The sequence below is a fragment of the Ochotona curzoniae genome, unplaced genomic scaffold (assembly GCF_017591425.1).
Source record: "Ochotona curzoniae isolate NIBS_2020 unplaced genomic scaffold, NIBS_Ocur_1.0 scaffold_3223, whole genome shotgun sequence".
Classification (NCBI taxonomy): domain Eukaryota; kingdom Metazoa; phylum Chordata; class Mammalia; order Lagomorpha; family Ochotonidae; genus Ochotona; species Ochotona curzoniae.
This window is the reverse complement of record NW_024467108.1, coordinates 16278723-16302416: the sequence shown is the minus strand read 5'-3', so window position 1 is coordinate 16302416 and position 23694 is coordinate 16278723. Positions and strand designations below refer to the sequence as shown.

Below are 23694 nucleotides of genomic sequence, written 5' to 3'. Positions count from 1 at the left end.
GCACCCACGTGGCTCCTGGCTTTGGATCGGCATAGCATCGGCCGTTGCGCTCACTTGGGGAGTGAATCATCGGACGGAAGATCTTCCTCTCTGTCTCTCCTCTCTCTATATATCCGCCTTTCCAATTAAAAAAAAAAATAAGAATGACTGTGACAGGATTGGAATCTAACACTTAACCTCGCTATGCAGATTTTAATCATGTTATTGAAGAATATTATGTAGGAAGTACCACACGCTAGCATACTCATTCCATGATTTTTCTTCAGACATACACCTGCTGTGAAGTGTGAAGCTTAGCTGGAGTGAGCCAGCACATAAAAATCCTATCTCTCTGTCTCTTGTTCTTGCTCCATAGAATCTGCATTTCAAATAAATCAATGAAACTGTATGTGTGTGCTTATTCCTTTGGTTTAGTCATTTTTGAAAATGAGGGGGATAGTTATGACAGAGAAACATTAGTGATCCTCATAAGAACCAATGGATGTTAGGAATTCTACGAATGGGCTGCCCTCATCCTGGAAGCCTTTGAGCCTCTCCATCAGCCCAGTGATGGGCCCTTTGCTGAGTTCTGGATTCCCAGGCTGGGGCCCGTGAAGTAGTAGGGATTCAGACTCGCAGCAACAAGATGCAATGAAAGTGTGTTTGGCCAGTATAAATTATGTTCAATCAGTGATACTTCCGTGAATCTTCATCATCAACACAGGAGTACCACAAAAATTATCACATTGAAAGGATTTTTTGATACCTGAATTTGCAACTATAACACACAGTTGTACTAGACATCCCGTTAAGGTTCAGTGGAAATTACCTTTTATTTAAATGATGAATTAATTAGCTGTTGGCTGGAGTATCTTTCTGGCAAGATCCTAGTTCTGCGAATTTTCTGACCTGTTTCTCTGGAGTCAGTTCCTGCTGCACAGTGAGATTCCAGGCAGAATCCTCCCTTAGAGCGAGTCCGGCTCCGCCCAGCCCAGTCTTGGTTGGATAGGATTGGGATGGAGCTGGGAGGTCTGAGAACCACGCCCTGGACCCGCCCTCAGCTCTGCATCCATCTCCTCCTCCCTTGGACTACCACAGGCGCCTGTGGGGTAGCTGCAGGAGCAGCCCTGCGCCGCTAGGTGGAGCTGGAGGAGCTCTGGGATGCTCAGTCCTGGGACCAGAACAGGGACAGAGAAAAGCCAACTGTACATCTAGTGAAGCTGCACCTGTGCCCTGATGCTTGTAGCTTTTGCCCAACTGAACACAATCAGAAGAAATGGAGCGTCTGTTTCTGCAGGCCAAAAAAGCCAGAAGAAAGGCATGTGTGGCTGAGGCAGAAGGCTTGTCTTTCCCTGGTGATGGAAAGAGTCTGTGTTGTCAACTCTCTTTGACCTTCAAGGATGTCCCTTGGATGAGCCAGAGTATCAAACTGGATGCGGTTTTTCTCTCTGTAAGTGTGGAAGAGCCAAGGCACACATTGTGTCCTGCAGAGAGAGGCTGTGACTAGTGACCTGGAAACATTGAAAGGGTAGTAGAAGTCAAAAGGCCATCAATTGTAGTGCAAGTGCCTTAGAAATACACCTGAGCATCCAGGACTTTAAAAATAAGTGATAAAAGTAAGGGAGCCACACTTCCTGTCATGTCCTGAGCAAGGGTCCAGAGGCAGAGACGGTGATGTCAGCACCACATGAGCTCAGGCTACAGAGGTGTCCATCGCTGGCTCCCTCCTTCTTTCAGAGCAGAGGATGGAAACCCTGGACTGAAATCAGGATGCTTAGGAAAACCACATGAGGAGGAAGAGCTGAGCTAGAGACGAGAAGGTCACTGGGAAGAGGACCATGAGGTTGAGGAAGAAGCTCAGAAGAGGCTTGATTAGTTTCTGGCAGGGAAGAGGGAAGGTGGGAGGTGCAGCTTCTCTTCCCCAGGACAGAGCACCTGTGAGGGATGCTGACGCTTCCGTGTTTCCAAGAGTCAGCAGCATAGAGGACACTACCAGTGGCCACCGTATCCTTCCTCATGCCTGCCTGCATGCCTTCACCAGGGTTTAGGTGTGTGGTCCTCAACCGCAAGCCTCGAAGGCCTGCAACATCTGCATGAGCACAGGAGCTGCTTAGGGAAGCAAATAAATGATTGTTCTGCTGTTCTCTGCTATCACCAAGAGGTCCATATGCAGCCTCCACTAACTGCCAGTTCTTGCCACCCACTGCTCATTCTAAGTCTCATTATTAAAATCTAAGCTGTGAAGTATATTGCAGATTTTTGACAGCAGAAATTATTATTGTGTGGGTGAGATAATTCTTTACTGTGGGGGGGCTCTCTGATTCTTGTATGATGTTAGCAGAAGGCCTGATCTATGCACAGTAGTTGAACTTAGTAACAACAAAACCTATTTCCAAAATAGAGGAGTAGATTTCAGAAGTTGCAAATTTAGGCATTGCTATCTGATTCTTCCATTTTAGGTGTCAATAAAACACAGTAACACAAAAGATTGTCATTAGACTTATTTATTACAATACAAGTGTAGCAGCAAATCAATAACATTGTGAAAGGAAACACAAACCAATTAGCCATACCCTAGAGAATGGTTTCATAGGAATAACTACCATTTCATACATATACTGCACAGAATATATCACACATATATAAGATAAGTGAATGAGGGGCAAATGCCATCATCCAAGTTCTGTTCTTCCCAGAGGTGGAGTAAGAGACCCAAAGACACGTCAGCCATGAAGTGACATTCCTCTGACATCCACAAGCCTCCTCCGGCTCCAATGATTAGCAGGTTAAGCTGAGTCACACTGTCACATCCCAGCATGATCCCTCCTCACGTGTGGCCGAGTGAAAATACAAGGCCTGACAGGGAAATTAAGCGAGCCATCAGGGGACTTCCATATGAGAGAGCTTCTAGAAATATCCACAAAGCTCACACTTCCCCTCTCAAAATCAAGGAACACACCAACTCTGCTCATAGGTTTCTCAACAAAGTGAGCTATCACAGGGGAAATGGTTGGGAGTTTGAAGTGTCTCGCCTCCTTCATACAAACAAGAAGAAATGAGCCCTCAGAATGCATCAGTGTGCCCTTGTTCCTGAGGCCAGGATCCTTGCAGACCCCTAGAATGCAGTCGCAAGAGTCATTCACGTCCAGCTCCCAGTAGTGTTTTCCACAGGAGAAGTTCTGCATTGCCCAGGCAGCAGAATGGCCATATCTTTCCGAGTTTTGCCTTGAATCTTGATGGTCCTGTCCTAACATGAGCCTTCTCATATGGAGCATCAGCACGAACTGATTGGTGATACCATAATTGAAGGAAATTTCCACTGTTGAAAGAAGAGGAGAGTTCAGTCAGTCTTAAGACGTACTCCAAGTTAAGAATATACATAGAGAATTATCAATGGCGATCATTATCAAGAATTTCATTCTATCCCACTCTAACAAGGAAATGTGATTAATAATAAGGTATAAATACACCTTCTGAGAAATGGATTCCCTCTAAGAACATTCTGCCTGTGTACCTTGATGCAAGTGCTCACTAGTCTTCCTTCTAATAAATGACCCTCCAGGTTGAGGTCCACTGTGGCGTTCTTCATATTGCCTAAGCAGCAACAACTGAGTTTAGTATTGTTGTCCTTGGAAGGGTGTTCTATGACTATTCACTTTGTTCCTTCATATATTGTTATTATGTTCAGACTCACATATGTTGCAAATGCAATTGACAAGCAAGAATAAAGTCAATATTTTTCAATATGAAGTTAATGATCCAATGACAAAACTACTAATGCATTTTAGACTGACACACTTTTGGCTGACTTTCCATTAGTTTGACTTTCTAACAATGAACAACATCTGTGGTCATCCTTGACTCAATGCACCCTCTTGAGTTTCTTTCTTGATAAGAGAAAATGTTGTTATGGTGGCTGCTTAATGTTTAGTAGTACTGAGCTGCACTCATTGTGCCTTCTGTTAGGATCCTGATGGCCACATCACCATATGTAATTACAAATGCCTATTACATTTCTATTCTCCTCTCTGGATGAAGTCCTAAGAGGGGAAGATTGGTGAGAGATGATGTTAGTGAGCTGACCCTCACCTTGGAACTGCCTGAGCCAGTCTATCAGGCCGGTTATGGACTGGGCCCTGAGCTCTGGGTGCACAGGCTGGGGCATCTGTTGCTGCAATGACTCATACCTGCAAGAAAGAGAAGATACTGTTGTTTCAGGTAGCAAAACCTCCATCTGAACTTTTAACAAGTATAATCGCTGCACTGACAGTTTGTATTCTGGTACAGTGCTGTTCATCCACACTCATGAGGTAAGATTGTGCCATTCCCAGGAGGTTATGTTTGTCTGTATTTCCAACTTCCCTCATTGCTGAGCTGGAACATCTATTTAAACTATATCTACAACACAATCTTCTGCATTTCATTGTGATTGAAATTTGAATTCTAAATGTTTGGGTACTTTCTTTCTAGAAAGGTCTACAGGTCTCTAAGCCACAAACAAAGAAAGCTTATTTTTGACAAAAGAAGTCACATCAGCCAAACAAATAAGTTGGAGTAGTTTTGCTAATGTTGTGCTTCCTGTGTTAGTAACTGCTTGCTCACTCACATAATGCTGCAGTGGCCCCAATTTTTACTGAAGGTGAAACATACCTTTTCAGTAGTCCTCCCAATTTCTGTAATGAAAGAAAGAATGCTTAGATGTCATTAGATAAAGGCTGTTCTGCCTATCCAGGCATTGATTCTCACGAATTAACAACCATATTTATTCACCCCAATCTCCCTGTTGGTCATTTCCCCTTTGATCCCTTAATAGAACCCCCTCCCGATATATCCACACAACCAAATTATAATTAAGTTAACTCAGCAGTTAGGATAAACACTTGGGTAGTGAGTGCATTGCTGTGAATCCCTGGCTGGTTGCAAGTGTCTTCCTAGTTTGAGCCCAAATGGTAACACCCTTCAGCTTAAGGGCAACTTGGAACAGCATTCAATAAGAAAGGGAAAATGTTGGTCCTTTACAAACGTCTTTGAAGTGCACAATGGAGGAAGCTACAGACCCTTTGTGAGTAAACCATTTTTCTGTGTCCAGAGAATGAGTTGTAAAAGGCCACTTTCAAAAGGCAACGTTTTCTTTGGACATAGGACTGTTTCTGAAGGCCTATAGTACTGTACTAATATGGGGGAAAGAGTGGAGGTAGGAGACTTGGAGATGGGGTGAGGGAAATCCAGAACCTATGCATTTGAAACATGCAAAAAAAAAGAGGCAAATTTTACAAGGAAATGTTCTTTGTGGAATAGAATGACAGAATCTCATAGAACTGGATTGTTCAGAAAAAGATTGGTTATTGGGTCTCTGTTTTTCTGGCTGAGTAATTTTGAACCATCAGCATAAACTAGGCTAATAAATGTTATGTGTATTCTGACATACACTTTGTTTATCACTTACGCTATGCAATTTTACATACAAAAATGAATAATGGACTCAAAGATAAGGCACAGCACACTTCATTTCTTACCTGGAGCAGCTCCATGTCTGGTTGATGGTACACTTTCATCAGTTCTTCATATATTTGTCTTAGCTTTTTCTTCTTTAGAACCATTTTGGCTTTGCTTTTCTTAAGTTTTTGGATAATGCTGTTCTCTTGTTTTTGAAGTGTGTCCATGTGTTGTTTTTCATCCTGATGCAGGCCTGGATGTAGCATCTCATAAGACGCCTTGATATTCTCTCTCTGCCGAGACACATACAGCTATGGGGACACACAGATTTCCTAGGTCACATATCCAGGCCAACTTCCTCTCTTTCCCCTTCAGCTTCTCCGATTCACTTGGACTCATACCTTCTGACAATAAGCTGCTATCCTCTGACTCTCAGAAGCCAGATATTTTTCTCTTTGCTTTCACTCATTCTTACGCATTATGAACTGGACAATGAGCCCAACCCATTCTTGCTCAAACCATTTTCATCCACTTGCAGTTCTTGAAAGACCTTGAGAGAACATTTCTATGCTAGTGTCTTTTAAAAGATAATCTCTCAAGCCCAAAAGACTTCATGTGACTTCTTTGTATTTAGAATTTGTCAATGAATCATCACTGGCAACCTTCAGATGATTGGACAAGTTAAAATTATCATGTGAAACCTTTCTGAGTCAGGCCGCACCTTTCTCTCTAAACATCACGCTACACTTATCATCATATTCCATGAAAACAATTATCAGAAAATCTTCCCTGTGAACCCGAGTGTTGTCACTCTGTTGATGAACGTCCACTGTCTATCAGGTCTGTCTCGGGCTGCTGAGAAGGAAACACGGTCTCCTACTCACCGTCCACTCAGAGAGTATTGTGCTCTCCTCATTCAGGTTCATCTGGTTTTCTTGCATCTGTTTCCAAAATGATCTCATTTGCTTCACCAGCATCTCCTGAAAAAGACCTGAATTTGAGCAATAGGGAAGCTTGAGAGGTTTAGATATGGGACCCAGAAGTGATGGAGACAACTAAGAATTTTGAGATAAAAGCATATCCCTACATGCAGAAGCTGCCTATTTCTATCAGTGCCATTACAATCATGCATTTTGGAATGCTTTCTACTTTAGATGCCAAAATGTAAACTGACCATGTTCATGGGGAAATTAATTTAAGCAACGAGCGTGTTTGAGATTGAATATATATGTCAGCTTTGCAACAGAATTTGGATGTGCTGATGTTCTTTCTCCATCAATTCTAGCACAAATTATCCTGTTCATTGCAGTTTTAGTAAATAGTATCACTACTACATGTTAAGGAACTGGCCTGGTAGCCAGATACTCTTTCTGATCTTGAGTACTTTCTACCAACACTTGTATGTTGAGTCAAAACCTTTAAATGAGCATTATGTTCATCATTCACCCAGCCCTCTTGGGGAAGCAGACTCAGTTGTTTAGAAGATTATCTCTGTTTCAAACCCAGAGAAGAAAAGAGTGCTTATACGCATCTCTATTAATCCCATCTGTCCAGAAACTGGCAGGGGGATGTGTCCCAGAAGCTGGAAACCAGGCACTGATTTTCCGTTTCTATCTGGGTGTCTCAGGAATCCTGCTCCTTGAGCTGCTACTGCTGCTTCCTGGTTTCATGTTAACTGAATGCTGGAATTAAGAGGCAGAACAAAGAATTGTACACAGGTGCTCCCCTCTGTCATGTGATGTGGAGGTGTTGATGCACACCAGTAAGCACAAATGTTGATTTTGATTTCCTTGGTGTTACCTGGAACAGTTCCTGACGTTCAATGCAGAATGCATTCATCATCATCAGGATGTTCTTCATCAACAGCTTGAGCCTATCATCCTCCACTACTCAGGGGTCTCAGTCTCACTTACCCTGCTATTCTCTGCAGCTATGTCAATGGCACAGTGTCTGTGACCAGCATGCTCCTGAGGGTCAGAGCAGAGCACACAGAGCAGGCTCTTGTCTTCTTCACCGAATATCTTCCTGGTCTCCTTGTGGGTGCCACACATGTCCTCCTCAGAGTTCTGGGAGTCCTGGATGCTGACTTGTCTGGCAATGGAAACCAGATTCTTCAAATGAACATTGGTTGTGAAGTCTTCCTTTTGTGGTGGTTCTCTGCACACTGGGTATTGGACAGGCAATTTGGCTTCTCCCCATGCCAGGCAGACACAGGGCCTGCAAAAGCTATGCCCACAGTGTATGGTGACTGGGTCCGTCATGTAGTTGAGGCAGATGGCACAAGAGAGTTCTTTCTGGAACTTGTGTAGGATGTCCAAGTTCAGTTTCCTAAAGGAAAAAACATGAGATATGATTCTTGTACTCTGCCATAAAGACCAAAGCATAGATACACTCACAGGTCAACTCAGTCATCATCTTATGTCCTGTCCAAGGCTTTCATTGTTGCATATGCCAGAGTACCTTCCAATGCACAGGGAGTGCTTTCAGGTCTGTGAAAGGGTTGATGTTGCCTAGCACTGGCACTGTGCGTCACAGCCTTGAACTCTGGGTTAAAAAAGGTACTTCGTTTATTGATGGGGACTTTCCTCCTAATATCCTGAGTTTTGATAGAGTGATCAAATGTTCAGTTTGCAGGTTAGATTCTAAATTCAATCAAAATTAGTCAAGGTCCATTGTCAATGTTAGGAGAGTAAAGGGTTAGGAACTGAGGGTCATTTCTTGTTGTTCTTTCACCTAATTGTTGGAACTTTTTACCTTTGTGATAATTTCAAATTTCATAATCTATATTCTCATGCAGTAAAACCATTTCTGAATACTTGAGTGAATGATTTAACTAAATATTTGGTTCCTATTTCAGACAGGATCTACTAACATGTTTGCAGCAACGTGTTGAGTTTTTTTTTTTTTTGCTGTTTTTTAATTGAATGATTGATTTCAATACTGATTAGAATGAAATATATGGAGAAAGAGAGACAGAGAGGGAGGAAAGCAAGAGAGAAAGTGAGGGAGAAATAGAAGGAGCATATTTCGCCTGCTGGTTTACTTCTCAGATTGTTTGCAATACCTGAGACTAGTTCAGATCAAAGCCAGGAGCCTGGATGTTCTACTAGGACTCCTCAATCTACTGCTTTTTTTCCCTAGTTTATTGTCAGGGAGCTGGATTGCTGCGGAGCAGTTGAAAATCCAACTAAACATATTACTTGTTGATATTGTAAATATACTAATATATTCGTGTGCATATTTAAGTTTCTTTGTTTCTTTGTTTTTATAAAAGCTGACTTACAGAATGGAGAGGCAGAGAGAATAATCTTCCATCTGCTGGTTCTCCCCACACATGGTCACAACCATAACAGGTGCTGTGATCCAAAGCCAGGATGCAGGACATTCTTCCAGGTCTCTTATTTCATTATGGGGATGCAAATTTTTGGGCTATACTCCACTGTTTTCCCATGCGACTTGCAGGGAGCTAGATGGATATTGGAGACACCACAGCACCATCCGGTGTCATGAGGGATACTGGCATTTGTGGGAGGGGGATTAGCTACTTGAGCCATAGTGTCATCCCATGATAGAAATAAATAGATTCATAAAGGCAAAGATATAGAGAGGGATATGCTGTAACAAGTAGGACTGACCCATATGCAAGCCAGAAGTCAGGAACGTTCTTTAGCCTTCCATGTGGATCCTGGAGCTTAGCATTGGACCATCATCCTCTGTTTTCTCAGTCACATTGCATGGAGCTGCATCAGAAGTGGCATCACTGGTATACCAATATAGGATGCTGCTGTTATAGCAACATATTTACCTGCTGTTTCACAAGTTTGGCCTCTGATATTTCTAAAACTATAATCATCATTTAGTGATCACGAAAAGATGGATTTGCCTAGGGCCCAGTGAGATAGCCTCGTGGCTAAATTGTAGCCCTGCATCCACCAGAATAACATACAGGCACCAGTTCATATTCTGGCTGCTCTACTTCCCTTCCCGTTCCCTTAGTTTTACCTGGAAAATCAGTTGAGGGTGAACCAAAACCTTGGGACCCTGAAACCCATCAGGGAGACCCGGAAAAGCTCCTTGCTCATGGGATTGTGTCACCTCAGTTCCTCCCATGGGTCTACTTGGGGTCTGCCAATCATCACTCGTCAGACATAGAAAATCGGGTCTACCCATCTCCTGAAATCCTTGAGCTACAGATTCATGGAACTAAAGCACAGAAAGATGCTGTTGTGTCTCTGTCACATCAAGTATCCCCAGAGCATCATTAGCATCACCTAGGTTAGGATTATTATCATCATGGATATACACAAATTTGTGGTTGAAAGAAAGGAATTCACAGAATTTTCCTGTAGATAACCTACTGCGTAGGTCAATTCTATGACAAACATATCTTCTTACAGTCATTTGTTTATTAAGTTTAGTATAGGAAATTCAGTTCATTCCCAGCAGCGTGGCCTAGTGGCCAATGTCCTTGTCCTGAATGCGCCGAGTTCCCATATGGGCGCCATTCTAATCCTGGCAGCTCCACTTTTTTTCCAGCTTCCTGCTTATGACCTGGGAAAACCATTGCGGCTGGCCCAAAGCTGTGGGACCCTGCAACCACTTGCGAAACCCGGAAGAGGTTCCTGGTTCCCGGCTTCAGTTTTGCTCAGAACCGGCCCTTGTGCTCACTTGGGAGTGAATCATTGGATGGAGGATCTTCCTCTCTGGCTTTCCACGTCTATGTATATCTGACTTTATAGTAAAAAACAATTAAAAAAAAAAAAGACAGACATTCATTCAGTTTAATCCAGTTGCTTTCAATGACATAGCCTGGAAGGGTGTTAATGGCCCCTCCCTTAAGCCAATTCTCTTCTCACCCTGTCTATCATGGCCCCCTGGGGAGTCAACTAGTAGACAGCAGATGTTTGCAGTTTTCTCTTTCTCTGTGTACATCAAAAATATTTTAAAAAATTAACCAATTCAAAAGAAAAAGGAGAATCTGGATTTAATCTCACTCAGCTTCCAGCTGAACTTCCTGCTGAGCAGCATGCAGGGACCCAAAATAGAATAGCTTCGGTTCTGCTCAGTCTTTTGGATACCAGAGAAGTTAATGGTCTCCAAGTTTCAACCTTCCCCAACTCTGGCTGAGAAAGCCATGGGAGGAATTGAATTTCACTATGTCTAGTTGTGTTACTTTTACTCAGACATTTTTAACTCTGTTTTAAATGCAATGTACACTGAAAATAAATTGCACAAAAACATCAAATCAAATTGTTAAATATTTATCAATTTATTTCAGTGGCAGAGTCATGCAGATAGAAGAGACAAGAAAGGATAGAGATCTGAAATTGGCTGGTCAGCACTTTTCTCAGTGGGAATATAACCTGGATGGATCCCATGTCCCTGAATGTTAAAGAAATAACTCTAATTGATCTCTCAGTGTACACAACAGCCTGTGAAAACAGAAGAGGCATGAAGTTGATAGAGTGAAAGTAAACAGCAAAACTGGTGTGTATAAAATATGCAAAAAGTAGAAAAGCACACATTAGATAAAAAGTGATCAATGAATCCTCTACCAATGTTATGAATTAAAAGTGCAATTAATGGTAACCACATCAACCTGGGCAATCTGGTTGAGAACTGGATGCAGTGTGGAATGAGATGACCCAGCAAGCTCTGAGCAATATGGCAGAGACAATATCAATCCTTATCATTTCTTCATTAGGAAAGAATTATTTCATTATTTTGCAAGGCTGAGTGGCACACAGAAAGGAATTCATAGACAGACATACAGACAGAGGCTCTTCCATGTGGGGTCCATTCGCAAATGACCTGAAGAGTTAGGGCGTAGGTCAGGCTGAAACCAGGATTCTGGCAATCCACTCAGATTTCCAACAGGGGTGCCAAGGGCTGCACTGGCTGGATCCTTGTCTGCTGCTTTTCCAGATGTATTCTTTTCAGATCTCTGTGAAAATTTCCTCTGGAAACATCTGTAGCAGCTCTACAACCCCATTTTCCTCAACAAACCTCATCTACATGTGTCCATCAGTAAGCCCAACCCGTGTTTACTGTACCTTCTAATTCCAATCACCTGTTCAAACTTGTCTCTGTAATCCCATCATGCACTTCTGATTCCTGCTGACATCAGAGGCTCCCATGATTGGGTGGGTGTGGCTTAAGGGCAGGTGAACCATATAAAAGCAGACTTTCTCAGGGCCTTCTCAGCCAACAGCCACTGTCTTCACAGGAAGCAGCCCCGCGTCACAGACCTGAAGGAGACTGTGATCACTGACCTTCGTGAGCAAAGCTGAACCTCGCAGAGGTGGGACCACTGATAGCAGACACAGGTGAGCATGGAATTTAGGGGAAGGCCCTCCTGCACGTTTTGTTTTACAAGCCTATTTTAAGCTTAGCGGTCAGTTCATACTGGTCTCATTTGAGCAAACAAGTGGCATTCCCACTAGCTTAAACTAATAGTCAGGCTTATGTATTGGGTCAGCTGACTCAACCTCTGCCTGCAGGTGCTATGGTCCCATGTGGGTGCAGATTTTGTGTTGCATGTGATCTAGTTCAGTGCTGCTCCCTGCTTATGCTTAGGAGACAGGTGGAGGATGGCCTGGTGCCTACGTGATCCACAGCATCTTTGTGGTATCCAGAAGATAATTGCACCTGGCTTTAGAGTGACATGACCTCAACCTTGTTGCTCATGTAAGTTTTTCAAATTTTTATTTGGTTAAGAATTAGTTTGTTTTGGGCCTGGCGCCGTGGCACAGTGGTTAAGGTCCTCACCTTGCACGCCCGGGATCCTATATGGGCATGGGTTCTATCCCGGCGGCTCCGCTTCCCATCCAGCTCCCTGCCTGTGACCCGGAAAAGCAGTCAAGGACATCCCAAGGCTTTGGGTTCTGTACCCGCGTGGGAGACCCGGAAGAGGCTCCTGGCTTCGGATAGGCATAGTATCGGCCCGTTGCACTCACTTGGGGAGTGAATCATCGGACGGAAGATCTTCCTCTCTGTCTCTCCTCTCTGTATATCTGCCTTTCCTATAAAAAAAAATAATAAAAATAAATCTTTAAAAAAAGATTTATTTATTTTTGTTGCAAAGTCATATATATTTGATCTTGCTAAATTGCTAGAGCTGAGGCAGTCAGAAGCCAAGAGGCCTGACCCTTTTCCGAGTCTCCCACACAGGTGCAGGGATCAAGACTTGGGTTGCCTCCAAATGCTCTCCCAGCCACAGGCAGAGAACAGGTTGGGAAGCAGGATCACTGGGATTAGAGCAGGTGTCCACCTGGGATCCTGACTGGCTCAAGGAGAGGACTTTAGACAATAGGCCTCCTTGCTGGCTCTCCCAAGGAAATTTGTAACGCACTTGAAACAAAGCTGATACTTGCCTTATTTTCTTATCTATTGGTTTATAGACACAATTGTCTGTACTTCTTAAATTGAGGTTTGTATGGTGCTGACTTAATAATGAGGATAACCAGAGCCTAAGCAGGACAGAGCTGCACACTCATCTTTGCTTTGTTGCCTCAGGAAAGAATTACCATATTTTTCTCCAATTTTACAGTAGTTTCTGAGAAACATGGATCCATTCATGTTGCAAGAGTTCCAGAACAATGTCACATGCAGCATTTGCTGCCAGTATTTCCTCGATCCTGTCACAATGGAGTGTGGCCACAGCTTTTGCCGACCCTGCATCTACCTGAGCTGGGAAGAAGGCTCATCGCCACTCTGCTGCCCAGAGTGTAGGCAGAAGTCAGAGAAGACAAACTTCAAAACCAACATAAGACTTCAGAAACTGGCCACTGCTGCCAGGATGGACAGAATGAGGCAGGTCCCCAGCTCACATGGGCAGGTCTGTGGTGCACACAGTGACGCCACAGGACTACTGGGTGACTTGGATGAGAACCTATGCTGTGAGTCTGCCTCTGAATCTTCCAAAGCCAACGGACATGGCCACAGCCAGCTGCAGTTTGCTGCTGAGGAATCCAGGGTGAGTGATATCTGAACGGCTGGGTAGGATCTCAGAGATCTCAAGTCGGAGAGAAAAATGTGGACTTAGGCTCATGGGTAGGTGAGAAAGACATTGTAGAGGTGGTCATTTGTTCACCTTATATTCCGAGAGGCTAGTATGTCCCTCAGTGCTGTGGCGCTGGTTGATCAATTCTCAGAGTTGGGGGGTTTTGTCTTGAAGAAGAGCCAACTTGGAAACAGTGTCCATTCACCCTCAGTCAGTCAGTGTCGATACAGCCAGTGGTCTTCGACAGTGCCTGCTTCAAGGCCAAGTCACACACACACACAGTGTTCTCTGCAAATGTGGTATACTGCCTTCAGGCTGTCTTCAGACAGTCCATTGTAATCTTCTGTCATGTGCGTTGTCCTAGATATCAGATGCAAAACTGGTCACTGTTTGACCATATGAAGACTTATTCTATTTTGAAAACAGTAGCAAAACAATAAAAAGGAAAGGAATTGAAAAGCAAGGCAAGGCAAGGCAAGGCAAGGCAATGCAATCAAGGCAAGGAAAGAAAAGTAAAGAAAAGGAAAGCAAACGGAAATTAAGAAAATCCCGAGCCTCTTCCAAGACCCATACATCAGGGAAGGAAATAGACACTATCTCACCTCATTGTTTCTTAACCCTGAAATTATTTTACAGGGAACAATTCTAAAGGAAATGAATGCTTTATGGGAACTGATGCAGGAAATGAAAATCCGTGTGCCCAAGCAAATAAGGAAGAAGTATTCATTTATGGTAAGAATGAAAAGATTGGATACAATGGACATAACACCTTACACCTTTGAGCAATTTCCACTTCCTCTTCAAGGATAGTGATTTCCTCACACCCAAAGCAGAGTGTTCCAACGACAACTCTCTCACTAGCTGAAAGAGCTGGTGAGAAGGATACTAGAGGAAATCATCATCCCAGCTATTCCTGGTCCAACTTAGAAGTGTTACACAATTCTTCTGAGACACACAAGTACTAAAATACCAAAAGAGAAATACATAGTACCAGTGAGGAAAATAGAATAATTGCACAAATATCTGTGTGCTGTGTAATGTTTACTCATTGAAGAGACAAAAACAGACATAAAGGCCAGGAAGCAAAAGGTATAGAAATGAATAGAATTAGTGATGCAAGTAGAACATTGATGAGGAAGAGGGTGAGAGAAGAGATGGAGAGTGAGGCAGATATCTAGAGAGAGACCCTGAGTTCCTTCTGGAGTATATTTGAAGAGAAAAGACTAGAAGTGTGCAGAGGCATTCGTAGCACCCCACAACACCTAAGAAATGGTGTACCAACTCAGCATAAAATTGGTAAAGTATTCCTTGAGAGTTCTTTTTCAGTATTTGAAGATACATGTGACAGAGAGGGAGAAATACAAACAGATATGTTCCATGTGCTGTTTCTCTTCCCAAGTGGCAGGAAGAGCCATGGCAATGATAGGCTGAATGAGGCAGCCTGGCCCTGCACCTGCAGCCCTCATGTGAGCCATCAAAGGCACAAGCCCTTAGGCCATCCATGCTGCCTTAGCACATTAGAATGAGCAAGAGGTGAAGCAGAGAGGCTGCAGCAGGTGCTCCTAGGGAAGGTAGGGTCAACTCAGCTAATGATATGAGATGTTTCAAACTCCTGTTAAGTGTGAAGCTATGCAATTCTCATGAGCTAATATCTCTCTACAGGAGTATGTGTCCCAAAGGAAGAAGATGATCAAGGCACAGTATCAGAAGATGCATATGCTTCTTAATGAGGAAGAAGAGCTGCACCTGCAGAGACTGCACAGCGAAGCACGGGAGCTTTGGCAGCAGCTCCAGGACCGTGAATCAAGCATGACCCAACACATAGATTGCGTGAAAGAAAAATACAAAGAGCTGGTTGAGATGTGCCACAAGCCTGACACGGAGTTACTGCAGGTGAGCAGGGAAGGGCCACGTTCAGAGACATGTGTGCTTCTCTGAGCAGGTGGTCAGGACACTAAAATGTTAACTGCACCTATAGCTACTCGCAGCTGCTTGACACGTGTGTAATGACTCAAAGATTTGATTGCCTGAACACTTAAGTCTGCATGGGAAGAAAATCTTTTCTGCATCTTTGTCCTAATACATCGGATAAAATTCTCTTCTTTATAATCAAAAGTGCTGCTCCCAGAAAAATGTTATCCAGAAATGTTGTGATGACAGTGTTACATGTTACTTATCCATTGTGAAAATCAGCAAGCTTCCTGTGTTGAGCAGGATCAGCCATCGAAACGTGAAAGGATTAGGAATGCATTTTCTCTAAGAAAACTGCAGCCAGCACTCGAGAATATACTGATATTAAAAGATTAATTTGCACGACCCTGGACAATGCTATAAATTTGTAATTGCCTAACTTGAAAAGCATCCACACAGAACTTGGAGGCTTTGCCCTTTGCTTGGGCAGGATCAGTCACCCATTGCAATGCACTCTGCTTTTCAGACAGCTCTCTTCTCTGCTTAGCACTGTAGTCAGAAGTGCTCAGCTCTCTCTAGGAATGATAGCTGGGACTTGATCTTCAGCCTACATCCTGTGGCATCTCTTCACAGCTTCATGCTGAGGTCCACCTATTTTGGGCTCACACTGGAATTCCTTCATGTGGTAGCTCAGGTTCTGTTACTTGCAAATATCGATAATTCTTTGTAATTAAAGCAAACCACATTCACAAAAATGATGAGTTTTCCACAAAAGTTCAATGAAAAAGTTCTCTGAATTAACTGCTTTTTTGTCTTTTTTTTTTTTCCTTTCAGAATGTGAAGACAGAATTGGAAAGGTGAGTGTAGAGCAACCATCTCTGATGGGTGAGAAATTGTGTCCCTGATGATGAGTCAGGTGTTTGTAATTTGCTCTTTTAACACAGTTCTGTCAGTCTGTGTCCCCATTTAGTGGAGCAGGGGTTCTCAGCACTTTTCTGCTTGGTTTAAGTAAGTTTAGAAGTGACTGACTTCAAATGTGGAATGTATGCTTCTGCTTTCTGGAGTCTGCTTCACCCTGTCTGTCCTCTCTGCTCCTTCTGCTACTTCAGTATCTCAAGAAACCAAGTGGTGGGAAAGTAATATGAGCACAGGAAAGAGGAGGATTCCTCAGGCTGGGAAGAGAAGGGAGGCTTTGCTCTTGGAAGTAGCAGTGAGCATGCCTTGCTCTCTCCTAGAATTTCCCATTTTCAGGCAGGATCAGGGGGATCCTCTGACTCAGCTTCCCCAGGACCAGGGCTGCCAGGCTGGAATTGCTTTTCCCTGTGTGGCAGACAAGCCCCAAGCTTCCTGGCTCGGAGGATGTTTCACTGATGTGCTGTTGGGGATGACTATTGTTAGATTGCCCATAGATTATTGCCTGTGATTTAGGCTCTATAAGTTTGCCAGAACTTGGGTGCCAGTGCTTTAGCCTAGTTACTAAGACCTTGCCTTGAACGCGTGGGGATTCCATAGGGGAGCTGGTCTAATCCTGGCAGCTCCACTTTCCAGCCAGCTTTCTGCTTTGACCAGGGAAGGCAGTCGACGACAGCCCAAAACCTTTGGCCCTTGCACCAGTGTGGGAAACCTGGGTGAACTTCCTGGCTCCTGACTTTGGATCGGTGCAGCACCAGGCATTGCAGCCACTTGGAGAGTGAAATAGAGGAAGCAAAATCTTCCTTTCTTCCTCTCCTCCTCTCTATACATTTGGCTTTGTACAAAAAAAAATCATTAAAAAAAAGAATAGATTGCCAGAACACAGAACTCTACTTTCACTGAAATAGAGGATACTGGTAGAATCAGCATTTTGGCTAATATTTTAGGGATACAAAACACCTTAGAAGATGAGGCCATTCGACATGATGTGGTCTTCAGAACAATGAATCATTTTTTCGCAATCAAGTAGTGAGTGAAATTTATCTTCAAAAACCCTGCTAAATTAAGACCCTGAAGCAACATTGCTTGTGTACACTGTAGAAGTCTTTGTGACTGTGTGATTGCCCTTGCCTGAAGTGTCATGTGTTGTTCCTCACAGAGCAGAGCTCATACGGAGATACAGGCCCCAGCCAGTGGACCCTGTACTGACTTCTTGGAGCATCAGTGGACTTCAACAGATGCTGAATAATTTCAGAGGTAAGCGTCAGCTTGCATAAGTCTAGCTTTCATTGCCTTCTTCAGTGTGTGGAACATGAGCCCTTTCCCATATTAGTCCATGTTGCACACCTGGAAACACAATAGGGTTTACTAAAATGTTGTCTTTGCCTTTTGCTGAATCACTTTACCACAGTGATCCAAATTGAGCTTTGTTTTTTTGTTTGTTTGTTTGTTTGTTTTGTTTTTTTTATTTTTCACATTTTATTATTATTGCTATCATTTTACAATACAATTCCATATTCCCTTATCCCCTGCCTAATTCCCCCCCCCAGTTCCTTTATATCATTACTAACATATAGTTCTTCATACTCAGTCTTATGTTCATCATTGCGGGCATGGAGAATGGCAGAGAGTCCAGAGTCCTATTGTCAAAATATAATATAAACAGTTTCACTGTAAGTCCATCTTTGTCTGGAAACAGAGATTCCAACCACACTACATCCTCACATCTGATTGTTAGTCTCCATTACTTAACTACTGTACATTCCCTTAAATGAAAAATCATGATACAAAATCAACAATAGAAAGAAAAATAGAAATTTACAATGCCATGAAGTTAAATGACATGTTACTAGATATGACAGTCTCCATTACACAACTACTGTACCTTCTCTTAACTGAAGAGCTACAAAACAAAACCAACTTCAGGGAGAAAAAAGAAATTAACAACACCAAGAAGTTAAACAACATGCTATTAAATATCTAACGTGTAGCTGAAGAAGTGAAAATCAAGAACCTTCTTGAAGAAAATGATGCCACTGTATGATCTACGAGTCATTGAATGATTTAATCAGAAGAAAGTGTTTTGAAGAGATGAAACAAACAGAAAGCAACAAAACCCCTGTGATATAGTTTCCACTGATCTTTGTTGGAGTGTGTCTTCTCCCAACAATAACCAGATGGGTTTTGGTTTTTAATCCAGTCTACTAATCTTTGATGTTTGAGCTTAAGCAATTTACAATTGGAGTTAAATATACATAGGTGGTACTTTGGTCCTGTCATTTTAGCAATGGTTTGTTCATTGATTTTGTCTTCTGTTGTCATTTTACTGGGATGTTCTTCCCGTTTGCCTTTGGTTTTGGTAGGTGCTATTTAACTTCTCTGTCAAGAGAACATCTTGAAGTATCATTTGTAGAGCAGGTTTGGAAGAGGCAAGTTCTTTTAGCTTTTCTTTACTCTGGAAGAATTTTATTTCATTTTCAAAGATGAAAGAAAGCTTTGCAGGGTATGTTATCCTAGGCTGACAAGTTTTTTCTTTTAGAATCTGGAATATGTCACTCCATTCTCTTCTTGCATGTAGAGCTTCCTGTGAGAGATCTGCTGTGAGCTTAATTGGCCTTCCTTTATATGTCAATTGATGTTTTTCACGTGCACATTTAAGATTCTTTTCCTTATGTTCAATTGAAGAGAGCTTGATGATCATGTGTCTTGGTGAAGATCGCTTTTGATCTAACCTGTTGGGAGTTTTGTGTCCCTCCTGGGTCTTATTTCCTAATTCTTTCTCCAGATTAGGGAAATTTTCCTTGATTATTTCATTAAATACATTTGCAAACTCAGCTTCTCTTTCTGCACCTTCCGGGACTCCCATAACTCTTATATTTGGCCTCTTAATAGTGTCTTTCAATTCTTGAATACTTTTTTTTGGCCTGATCCAGCTCTGCTTCCAGCTTTTTGTTTGCTTCCCCTTGGTGACAGGAGATATCTGCCAATTCTGATATTTTTTTCTTCTGCTTGCTTCATTCTATTTTGGAGGCTCTCCACTGTACTTGTAATTTGCTCTACTGTGTTCTTAATTTCTGATATTCCAGTTTTGATTTGCTTTACTGCTTCCTTAAATTCTTTGAACTCTTGCATTAACTTCTCATTTTTGACCAGAATCTTTAAAATGAGTCTTATGAATTCTGTGCCCCCCATTTTCTCAATGTCTTCTTCAGTTAACTCTGAGGTTGGCATAGTGTTTTGCTCCTTTGCAGGGGAGTTTTCAATAATATTCCTTGTTCCTTTGTCTCTTCTTTTGCTCTTGATCATTGTACTTCTGGTTAGCAGAGTGTTCTTCTTGGGGCAGCTTTCTAAGCTGTGTGACCCACAGGTCTACAATGCGATTTTACTATTGCAGTTGGTACACAACTTTTTGCTTGCAGCCACTTGTGCCACAACCTCCAGCGAGTTCCAGGTCTGGCTTCTTATGTCAGATATCCACTGTGGTCTCCACAGCCCCAGCTCTTGGCTCACCACTCTCCACCTCCTGTGATACCGTGCTGAGGCTGCACTGTTTTCTCTGCAACCTTTCTCCCTCTTCTGGTTGGAGTGGGTTCCAGGATTAAAGAGACACCAGGTGTACTATCTAGTTAGGTTATTGGTGGCGATAATCTTGTCGGAACTTGTTGGATATTAGGTCTGGGTGCCACACGGACCTGTTTTGACCCATACGATGCCACAGAGGTATTATTTTCCTGCGGGATCTCAGCGAGTTCTCACGAGCTCAGCACATGCGCAGCTTACTGTTGTCCCCTGCAGTCCCAAAGCTATTTGCCACAGTGCACAAAAAGGCGCCCGACGTGCTACCACAACAGTTCTTGATCTGCTGGCTGTCAGATCCGAGGGTTACCCAGACCTGTCCTGGATGGAAACCGTAGACTGCACGTTGTTGCAGTTCACCGAGTCAGAAATGAGCTCACTTCCCACTCAGAGTACACTCAGTCCTTTCCCTTGCCCTGTCCTCCTTAGGCAAAATGGCGAACAATTCAGCTCTAGGGGGCTGACTGGGCTATGAAATTCTTGTTGTTCTCACACTGCCAGCCTGGGATCTGCTGCTCTGTCTCTGCTCCTGGTCAAATCCATCAGACCAGCAGGACAGACAGTTCCCCGTCTGGGTTCACCTCCCAAGCTCCAAGTGAAAGTCCCTTCCCACCTGGTTGCTGGTGGAGTTCCGGCTGCTGGTGGAGTTTAGATCACTGTGCTGGAATATCATTCACTGCAACAGCACACTGCTGTACCCCTCTGCTGTTGTTCTGTCCTTTCGTATTTCCTGAAATATGTCCTCTTTGCTTCATTCTGGGTAAATGCTTCTCCGTCCGTTTAAACGTGTCCTTACCCTATTCCGCCATCTTGATACTCCGAATTGAGCTTTGTAATGAAGCTTTTCATCAGGCGGAAGAGCTTTGGTTCAGCGGCAGGGAGCTGGATTGCAAGTGCATCTGATGGAAACATCCCGGCCCCCATGAGGGATATCGGCTCCCAGAGTCAATACTTTGATCTTCATTTTCACTGTAATTTAAATGATGTTTTAAGCAATAAAGTACACTATCTTGGTAGCATGACAGCAACCTGAACATGTCCCTTGTCTTTTTTGTCCACATGCTGTTTCTTGCTAGGAAGACACCTGAGGTGATTCTATGGAAAGGAGAAAGAAAGAAAGAAAGAAAGAAAGAAAGAAAGAAAGAAAGAAAGAAAGAAAGAAAGAAAGAAAGAAAGAAAGAAAGAAACAAAGAAACAAAGAAAGAGAGAAAAAGAAAAAGAGAAAGAGAGAAAGAGAGAGAAAGGGAGAGAAAGAGAGATCTGTCTTTAGAACATGGAAATGATAATTTATTGATTAGTTTTTGTTTCTTTTTTGCAGTGTCTAATGGTTTGGAAAAGAATGTGGCGAGTCGCTACGTAATTCTTTCTGAGGATCTCAGATATCACATATTTGGAGAACACCGTGATGCTCCCAGTCAAGGCCCAAGAGCACAGAGTTTTGCTGCGTGGGGTGCACCGACCTTCCGCTCTGGCAAGCATTACTTCGAGGTGGATGTAGCGCACTCCTCCAACTGGATTCTAGGACTCTGTAGTGATTCCAGCATAGATGAGCCCGATACCATTATTAACACAGAGGGTGCATTTTTCCTTTATTCCGTGAATCATGGTGATGGTCACATCCTCCGCACCAGTTCTCCATTTTTACATCACTATGTGGAGAGGCCTGTGGGTCTGGTTGGGGTGTTTCTTGATTGTAAATATGGAATGGTGAGCTTCTATGATGTTTCCCAAAGTTCCCTCATACATTGTTTCCCTCCAAACGCCTTCTCCTACCCTCTGAAGCCCTTCCTTTGCATGGATACTCAATAAATTGTCAACTTTTATAATTGTTTTAGTTAACTGTCAGGGTGGATAATCTAACAGTGTTAAAATGTTTCTCATGGGAGACATCACAGTCTTTGTATGCCTTGTACCTAAGGGAGGGTAGATTAATTGTAACCACTGTATGTTGCTAAATTGGACAACCACATTGAATGTATGAAACTTTATATGAAATTTAACCTTAATAAAGAATATTATAACCAATGCTTGTCTGATTCTACTATCTGTTCAGCATCCCCTATAGGAATCCAACACCCATTGATGAGCAACAATTCTTAAAGGTCTCATATACAGGTGCTTTTGTCAAGAAATTGAGCCATCCTCCAATGTTTTGCTAGACCTTTTCAATAAAAATAAGTAAAACCTAAAATATAAAAAACATTCTGCATTTGGTCAGAAGTGCATTCTCATGGCAGAATTGCAAGGAGCACTTAGTTACTCTTAATGCACGTTGAGAGAAACTGAGAGGAAAAATTGGTGTTACCTGCAAAAATGGAAGTGTGCATGTATTTGAGACTTGTGGTCACAGTCCCATTGAAATTCATGTGAAAAAGCAGAATATGCTACATATAAGTATACGTGTTTTGGATAATGAACTTAAGAAAAGAATGGAATAAACAGGAATGTGTGGAATAAAAGACCCTCTCATAGTGGCACGGTGGCGTGGCCTAGCAGCCAAGTCCTCCCCTCGAATGCTCTGGGATCCCATATGGGCACCAGTTCTAATCCCGGCAGATCCACTTGCCATCCAGCTCCCTGCTTGTGGCCAGGGAAAGCAGTCGAGGATGGCCCAAGGCTTGGGACCCTGCACTGGTATGGGATACCCAAAAGAAGTTCCTGGATCCTGGCTTCGGATAGGCATTGCATCGGCCACTGCACTCACTTGGAGAGAGAACCATTGGACAGAAGATCTTCCTCTCTCTCTCTCCACTTGTCTATATATCTGACTTTCCAATAAATAGATAAATGTTAAAAAAAAAAGACCCTTTCATATTCTTAACAAGAAGAAACAAGTTCTCTCTCCCTTTTCTTTTTTGAAGATATCTTTACTATTTTGCCAAGTTGTATATATAGAGAGAAGGAGAGACAAAGAGGAAGATCTTCTATCCAATGAATCACTCCCCATGTGGTCTCAACAGCCTGACATGAGCCAATCTGAGGCCAGGAGCCAGGAGCCTCCCCGGGGTCAGTCACGCAGGTGCAGGTCCCGAGCTTTGGGCTGTCCTTGACTGCCTTCCCAGCCCACATGCAGGGAGCTGCATGGGAAGAGGGGTTACCAGATCAGAACCAGTGCCATATTGGATCCTGGTGCAGGCAATATGAGGACTTCAGTCACTAGCTTTCTGTGCCTTCTCCCTCTTTCTCACACACACACACATTTTCATATCTACAGAATAAAAGTGATTCCTTTGTTTTACTACAAAAATCATGATTCAGGATAAATGTAGCTAATGGAAGAAATCATTGTATTTCACACAGCATATACATTTTTTGTTTACTGAAAAGACACATTAACAGAAATAAGGAGAGAGAGGGAGAGAGAAAGATATTAAATTAGCTGGTTCATGCATAAGCGGCCACATCAACCAGAGATGAGCTGATCCGTAGCCTGGATTTCTTGTGCATCTCTCACGTGGATGCAGGTTCTGAAGGTTTTGGGCCATCCTCCATACTTTCACAGTCAAAAAGCAGGGAACTGGATAGGAAGTGGAATAGCTAGGACACAAAGAGGCATCCATATGTGATCATGGTGTGTGCAAGGCAAGGATTTAGACATTGAGTCATGGCATTGAGCCCGGATACAGACTTTATCATGGACTGAGTCTGAGTCAAGGAAGAAAAGCTGCTAGTTGTCAGGCAGCACTCAGCTCCCTAAAGGCTGATACATGAGCGGGAGACACATTGATATACTGAAAGCAAGACCTCAGATTTTGTTCAAGCTATGATGTTAGTTGGATTTGCTACCAGATTTCTTTGCCACTGATTTTCTATACTACAACATCACAACAGCCACAACAAAAACAACAGTATCATCATTGCACTGACATCCATTTTCC

The 23694-nt window shown here is 42.9% G+C and overlaps 2 protein-coding genes across 2 annotated transcripts; one reads left to right on the top strand and one right to left on the bottom strand.

The window, feature by feature from the left end:
* Positions 1-2330: 2330 nt before the first annotated feature.
* LOC121145325 (tripartite motif-containing protein 43-like) lies at positions 2331-8751 on the bottom strand. The gene is made up of 7 exons (XM_040964051.1): positions 8699-8751; positions 7329-7743; positions 6300-6395; positions 5496-5726; positions 4630-4652; positions 4069-4166; positions 2331-2365 (listed from the first exon to the last, which is right to left on the bottom strand). Exons 1-7 carry the CDS (start codon positions 8749-8751, stop codon positions 2331-2333), a joined length of 951 nt encoding a protein of 316 aa, XP_040819985.1.
* Positions 8752-12979: 4228 nt separating this feature from the next.
* Positions 12980-21625, top strand: LOC121145324 (tripartite motif-containing protein 64-like). Its single transcript, XM_040964050.1, has 5 exons — positions 12980-13313; positions 15063-15310; positions 16163-16185; positions 17400-17497; positions 21135-21625. Exons 1-5 carry the CDS (start codon positions 12980-12982, stop codon positions 21623-21625), a joined length of 1194 nt encoding a protein of 397 aa, XP_040819984.1.
* The last annotated feature ends 2069 nt before the right edge of the window (positions 21626-23694 follow it).

Bases quoted from the DNA above. Each gene is read 5' to 3' on its own strand.
- LOC121145325 (XM_040964051.1), bottom strand. From the start codon at position 8,751: ATGTGTGGGGAGAACCAGCAGATGGAAGATTATTCTCTCTGCCTCTCC. The intron at 4,653-5,495 runs GTAAGAAATGAA...CTTTCATTACAG, and splicing joins CAGACATGGAGCTGCTCCAG to AAATTGGGAGGACTACTGAA. The intron at 4,167-4,629 runs GTATGTTTCACC...TCTTTCTTGCAG, and splicing joins TTGGGAGGACTACTGAAAAG to GTATGAGTCATTGCAGCAAC.
- LOC121145324 (XM_040964050.1), top strand. From the start codon at position 12,980: ATGGATCCATTCATGTTGCAAGAGTTCCAGAACAATGTCACATGCAGC. The intron at 13,314-15,062 runs GTGAGTCTGCCT...AATTCTCATGAG, and splicing joins CTTGGATGAGAACCTATGCT to CTAATATCTCTCTACAGGAG. The intron at 15,311-16,162 runs GTGAGCAGGGAA...TTTTCCTTTCAG, and splicing joins CTGACACGGAGTTACTGCAG to AATGTGAAGACAGAATTGGA.